Here is a 5,846-nt window from a genome sequence, read left to right as displayed (position 1 = left end):
TAGACAGGAATTGTTCAGAGTTCATTTCTCTAAATAATAAATTATTTTCAGTGTGTGCAGACTGATGAATTAACTTCATCCCTTAGAACAGCCTCCAACTCTTTATGTGGTGTCTCATATTTACATTGTCTCCCTATCCAGGAATTTGTACTGCCACCATCACTCTACACTCTGGGTGAATACAAGAAGTCCCAGGAACATACAGTACATGCAGAAGACACTATTTTGCCTCCATTGGACACCTTCTTCTCGACTCCATGTCAGATTCCAACGCAAGTGACTTCACCAACCCCTCCACCTTCATCCTGCAGGGCATCCCTAGTCTCGAGAGGTTCTACGTCTGGATCTCTATCCCCTTTTTTGTCATGTACGCCATCGCTATCTTGGGGAACTTCACCATCCTGTTCATCGTGAAGAGGGAGCCGAGCCTCCATGTGCCCATGTACTATTTCCTCTGCATGATGGCCGTCACCGACCTGGTCCTGTCTACATCCATCCTGCCCAAAATGCTGAGCATCTTCTGGTTCAATTCCAGGGAGATCGATTTCAGTGCCTGCCTCACCCAGATGTTTTTCATTCACTGCTTCACAGCGATAGGATCCGGGATCTTCGTGGCCATGGCTTTTGATCGCTACGTGGCCATTTGCCATCCCCTGCGACATTCCACCATCCTGACAAACCCAGTAGTGGCCAAGGTCGGTCTCACGGTGGTCCTACGTGGCAGCATTCTCACACTCCCACAACCCTTCCTGGCAAGGCAGTGGCCATATTGCAGAACCAACATTATCCCCCACTCGTACTGTGAACACATCACCCTGGTGAAGCTGGCCTGCGCCGACATCCGCATCAGTAGTTACTACGGCCTTTCTGTAGCTGTCTTGGTGACCAGTCTGGATATATTTTTCATTGCTCTGTCCTATGCTCTGATCCTCAGGGCCATCTTCAGCCTTCCCACCCAGGAGGCCCGGCTCAAGACTTTTGGGACCTGCGGCTCCCACCTCTGTGTCATTTTAGCTTCTTATAGCTCAGCTCTTTTTTCCTTCCTCACACAGCGATTTGGCAGAAATGTGCCCCTACATTTCCATATTCTCACTGCCAACATGTACCTCCTGGTTCCTCCCACACTAAACCCCATCATTTACGGTGTGAGGACCAAACAGATCCGGGGCAGGCTGCTCCAGCTCGTAACTCATAGAGGGATCTAAAGTGTTCTCCTCTTGCTCTGCCTCTCCAACTGATCACTTTGCAGAGCTGCTGTTGATATTGTTCCGGGCCCCTTTTCCTGACTCACCTACTGGACAGTCGTAAGACATTAAACCTTTTCCTGAACTTAATGTTCTGTTAGCATGAGAAACTGGGGAATCACCTTACGTATAGCTAACCATTATGCTGCCTTTCTAATTGATTTTAACCGCACCACCCAAAATTCCACCTCTTTCCCCATCTAGGGCATGTCTACACTAAAAAAGTTTTTTGAAATAACTAAATTCAACTTAATAACTCCTGATTTTACAAAATCAAACAGAAAAGAAAGACTGTGCTGAACATGTCCCCAGGAAGGAAGCTACACAACCAAGCCTGTTATTCCGAAATAGCGGGCCACTTATTTTGAAATCTGTACTCCTGATTCCCTCGAGGAATAATGTTAATTTCAAAATAGTTATTTCAAAATAGCAGTAAGGTGGACAGGTCAGTGCCGCTATTTTGAAATAACTGCTCCTCAGAGTAATTCGAACAAATTATTCCCCAGTGCTTCTTGGGGCTGTATGTTCGAGCTTCTTGGGGCTGCCTCGGACTAATTTCAAGGCTTCCCTGGAAAGTAGACACGTTTGTTTAATTTTGTTAAATCGGGTGTTATTATATTGTATTTACTCATTTTGAAATCATTTCCTAGTGTAGACATGGCCTCAGGGTGCCCTATAAGCCCTTTTTGGTCCTTCTTATAAAGAACACAGAAGAGGATTCCAGTCCAGCAGCCTCCTCTCTGCTTGCAGCCTACTCACTCCTTGCTCAATCAGTGCTCAGATCTCGCTGGGGGCAGAGGGCACCAGAAGGTTCTCCCAACATGCCGCTGTATATAGGCCATAACTTGTGGTTTCCAGGGCTGCAGCTGAAGCCCACTAGATCTTGTGCGACACCTATTTCACTATTCCTGTGTTTAGCACTAACGTTATTTGTGATCCAACAGTCACCAAACTGATTACAGTGAGTGAAAGATCACGCCACCTGCTGACTGTGCTGCAGACAGGAACAACTGTACTTACATAAGTGGCGAGGAGTCCTGTGGCACCTTATAGACTAACTGAAGTGTAGGAGCATAAGCTTTCGTGGGCAAAGACCCACTTCGTCAGATGCATGCTTCTGACGAAGTGGGTCTTTGCCCACGAAAGCTTATGCTCCTACACTTCAGTTAGTCTATAAGGTGCCACAGGACTCCTCGCCGCTTTTGCAGATTCAGACTAACACGGCTACCCCTCTGATATTTACATAATCCCCCCCAGAGTCTCCTGCCCCCTTCCTAACTAGATATCAGAGAAGCATTCATCATTTGGGGGAGTTCGTCCAGGATCCTGGGTCAAGACCTCTTGCAAAAACATCTTGAGTGACCAATTTAGTTGGGAAAACAAATGCGTTTATATGTTTTAGGACATCACAGTTCTTGGGCTTTGCCTTATGTTCTTGTGTTCGGCAACCAAGTGTTCCTTTTCTGTGTCATTCACTTTTCCCTCAACATAACCCTCCTCCCAGTTTCTAAGGTCGAATGTTCAAGTTCTTTGGGCAGTGACTCAGCAGCTGAAGCGTTGCCTGATGAGGAGGGGACAAAAGCCCCATGTTAACCATTGGAAAAGGTTGTCCCTTGCTATGCAAAACTCCTATCAAAACTTTTTTTTTTGTGGGCGGGGGGACATCCCAATATTTCGGGAAGAGAAGTTTGAACTAAAATACTCCTGGCGTGCGTCATACTGGATTCTGGCAAATGTAGTAAGATGAGGGTCTATAACCTAAAATCAGCAGGCCTGAAACCCAGTGAGCAAGACTTTGGCTCGATGAAACTGTGAGCAGGAAAGAGTCTTGGTTAAAGAGAAATAGTACGGGTGAGGTCAAGTATAAAGAACGCCACAGAGTGCCAGGCACAGACCGTAAAACACATCCCAGAGGGGTTATATCAGAACACTTCCTTAAGAATCATCTTGGTACCACCGACTCCCCACAAATAACATACCGGTACATACCCACCCAGGTCCAGAACTAGGTCTGAATTGATAGCATGAAGGATAGTAATGGATACCTCCCTTGGGTTAGGTAAGGGGCGATAACTAGCTAACACAGGGTGACAACCTGGTACGTCATAAGAAAATAAGAACGACCATAATGGGTCAGACCAAAGGTCCATATAGCCCAGGGTCCTGTCTGCCAACAGTGGCCAGCACCAGATGCCCCAGAGGGAGGGAACGCGACAGGTAATCCTCACGTAATCCCTCCTCTGTCACCCATTTCTGGACAAACAGAGGCGAGGAGTGATGAGTAACTTTTTTGTACTTGTGTAGAAAAGTGCACCCCAAAAAGTGGTCATCGACTGACTTTGGGGGGGGGGCAGTAGACTCCAGAGTGGTTAGTTGGGTGTTAGTCCATCGTCACTGCATACATAGGTGTAGTGACTCAGCTGCAAGTCTGTTCGCTGACAACTATTATTGTACGTTGCTTGGCAATAAACCAGGCCAGAAGCTTTGGATCCTTATCTGATTTGTAGTCTCTGGGGGCCCTCTCAGAGTCTGTTGTGTTGATTTATTCACATGGTTAACGCATTAGATCGGGGAGCGCGCACACACATGCAGTTGAAAGTTTATCATCATTGACGGAACAGAAGACCCAACAGGAACCTATAGGCATGGCTGACTGATGAGAGCAAGTTAAGATGTCTAGTACAGAGGCTCAGCATTGAAACTCACTAACACATTTGTAAGTGTAGGGGGCTCTGAGGACGGTTACTGTCAGTTCCTTAATTCCCACCAGCAAAGGGATGAGAAAGTTTCATGGAGGGTAGAGAGGCTGCTTCACAGACTGGTCCAACCAGGAGCAGTGACCGCCAAGAAGATCGATCAGACTAGACTGGCTCAGTTTACTCGAGAATCTCAATATCAGAACACAATTCTAGTCCATTTCTGATTCAGAGAAAGACGTAGTTCCCAGTTGACAAAAGAGGTCAGAGAGGAGGAGAGGCAGGCTGCCAATGAGTGTTGGGAATCCCAGCTGCTGGAATCAGCTAGCACAGCATTCCTCTGCATGTCCGGTCTACTGATGGGCAGCACGTGCCAGGATCTTGCCCAACAAGTGTAGATCCTGAAAGCTGCAAAGCACAATATAAGAACTAGGGGCCACCAAATTAAATTAATGGGCAGCAGGTTTGAAACAAATAAAAGGAAATTCTTCATACAGTGCATAGTTAATCTGTGGAACTCCTTGCCTGAGGAGGCTGTGAAGGCTAGGACTGTAACAGGGTTTAAAAGAGAACTAAATACATTCATGGAGGTTAAGTTCATAAATGGCTATTAGCCAGGAGGGGTAAGGAATGGTGTTCCTGGCCTCTGTTTGTCAGAGGGTGGAGATGGATGGCAAGAGAGAGATCGCTTGATCATTACCTGTTTGATTCACTCCTTCTGGGGCACCAGGCATTGGCCACTGACAGCAGACAGGGTACTGGGCTGGATAGACCTTTGGTCTGACCCAGTATGGCCATTCTTATGTTCTTATTGACAGAGCTGAGACTTCCCAACATACAGAACCCCTGGCTGTGGCGATGCAGAAGTCAGCATTCAGAGACACCATCCCACAGGGCAACTCCTCGTTCCACGAGGAGTAACAGTAGTTAGGATTAGAGAGCCTAATTCGAACTACCTACTCCGTGCCACGTGTAGCTGCGGGCACGGAGTCCGCACTAACGGGGATTTAAAAATGGCGGCGCCCGGCAAGATGCAAATGAAGCCTGGGATATTTAAATCCCGGGCTTCATTTGCAACTCCGGTTGCCTACATTAACCACCCTAGTTCGAACTAGGGTGGCAGTGTAGACATACCCTAATTTACTTGCTTCTGGCGACAGAGGCACGTAGTCTAGACATACCCTGAGAGTCCTTGGCCTGCGTGGCCTTGGCTTGGATGAACACCCCTACCCAGGCTATGTCTTAGTGCACCTGTAGTGCCCAGAGGACATTGCTGGAGTAAGAGAAGAGGTGGACACAGCTGCCTTAATACATGTCATCCCTTAAGGAAGCTCTCATGTGTCTGAGTTGATAGGGACCCGGTCCAGTCTCTGCAAAATGCTCATAATTACTGGAGATGACGGGCAAATACCTACCCCCCCCCCCCCCATGAGCCATATGGTTTGTCTAAGCTACCAATGGGAGCACTGAGGTACTTGGATATGACCCCCTGAGTAGAGCCTGCAGAGATGGAGTAAGACATGCTTGTCCTGAGAACCCGGATAGCAATGGAGGACTGGCCATGACAGAGCAGCCGGCGGGAGGAGAGCTCCCCGAAGACGTGATCGTCCTCCCGGAACCATTGGGCACCTTGACTGTGGAGTACTCAGTGACTAGCACTCTGCAGTACACTAAGGGCTGAGGGGTGGCTCTCGGTGTTTAGAGCAACACCCCCGAAATTAACCATGGTTATGTCATCAGGATGTGTTTCAAAGTATATTATACAAGGTACTCATGGAATAGATAGGGTTGATTCTCCCCCATTCTCGCTGGCCACAGGGAGTGTGCCTTGGGGGCAAATGTCTGGGTGGGGCTAGCTCTGGAGTTGGAAACTGAGGCAGCAGCAGGTGATGCCACAAAGGAGCAG

General features: G+C 47.9%; 1 protein-coding gene across 1 annotated transcript; it reads left to right on the top strand.

Moving 5' to 3' along the window:
- Positions 1-257: 257 nt before the first annotated feature.
- Positions 258-1,205, top strand: LOC102450127 (olfactory receptor 52P1-like). Its single transcript, XM_006114199.5, has one exon. The coding sequence runs from the start codon at positions 258-260 to the stop codon at positions 1,203-1,205; it is 948 nt and encodes a 315-aa protein (XP_006114261.4).
- The last annotated feature ends 4,641 nt before the right edge of the window (positions 1,206-5,846 follow it).

Source organism: Pelodiscus sinensis, chromosome 1 (genome assembly GCF_052426305.1).
Source record: "Pelodiscus sinensis isolate ZL-2025 chromosome 1, ASM5242630v1, whole genome shotgun sequence".
NCBI classification, from domain to species: Eukaryota; Metazoa; Chordata; order Testudines; family Trionychidae; genus Pelodiscus; species Pelodiscus sinensis.
The sequence above is the reverse complement of the archived record's forward strand: the minus strand, read 5'-3'. Positions and strand labels throughout refer to the sequence as shown.

Coding starts and splice junctions, on each gene's coding strand:
- LOC102450127 (XM_006114199.5), top strand. CDS start 258: ATGTCAGATTCCAACGCAAGTGACTTCACCAACCCCTCCACCTTCATC.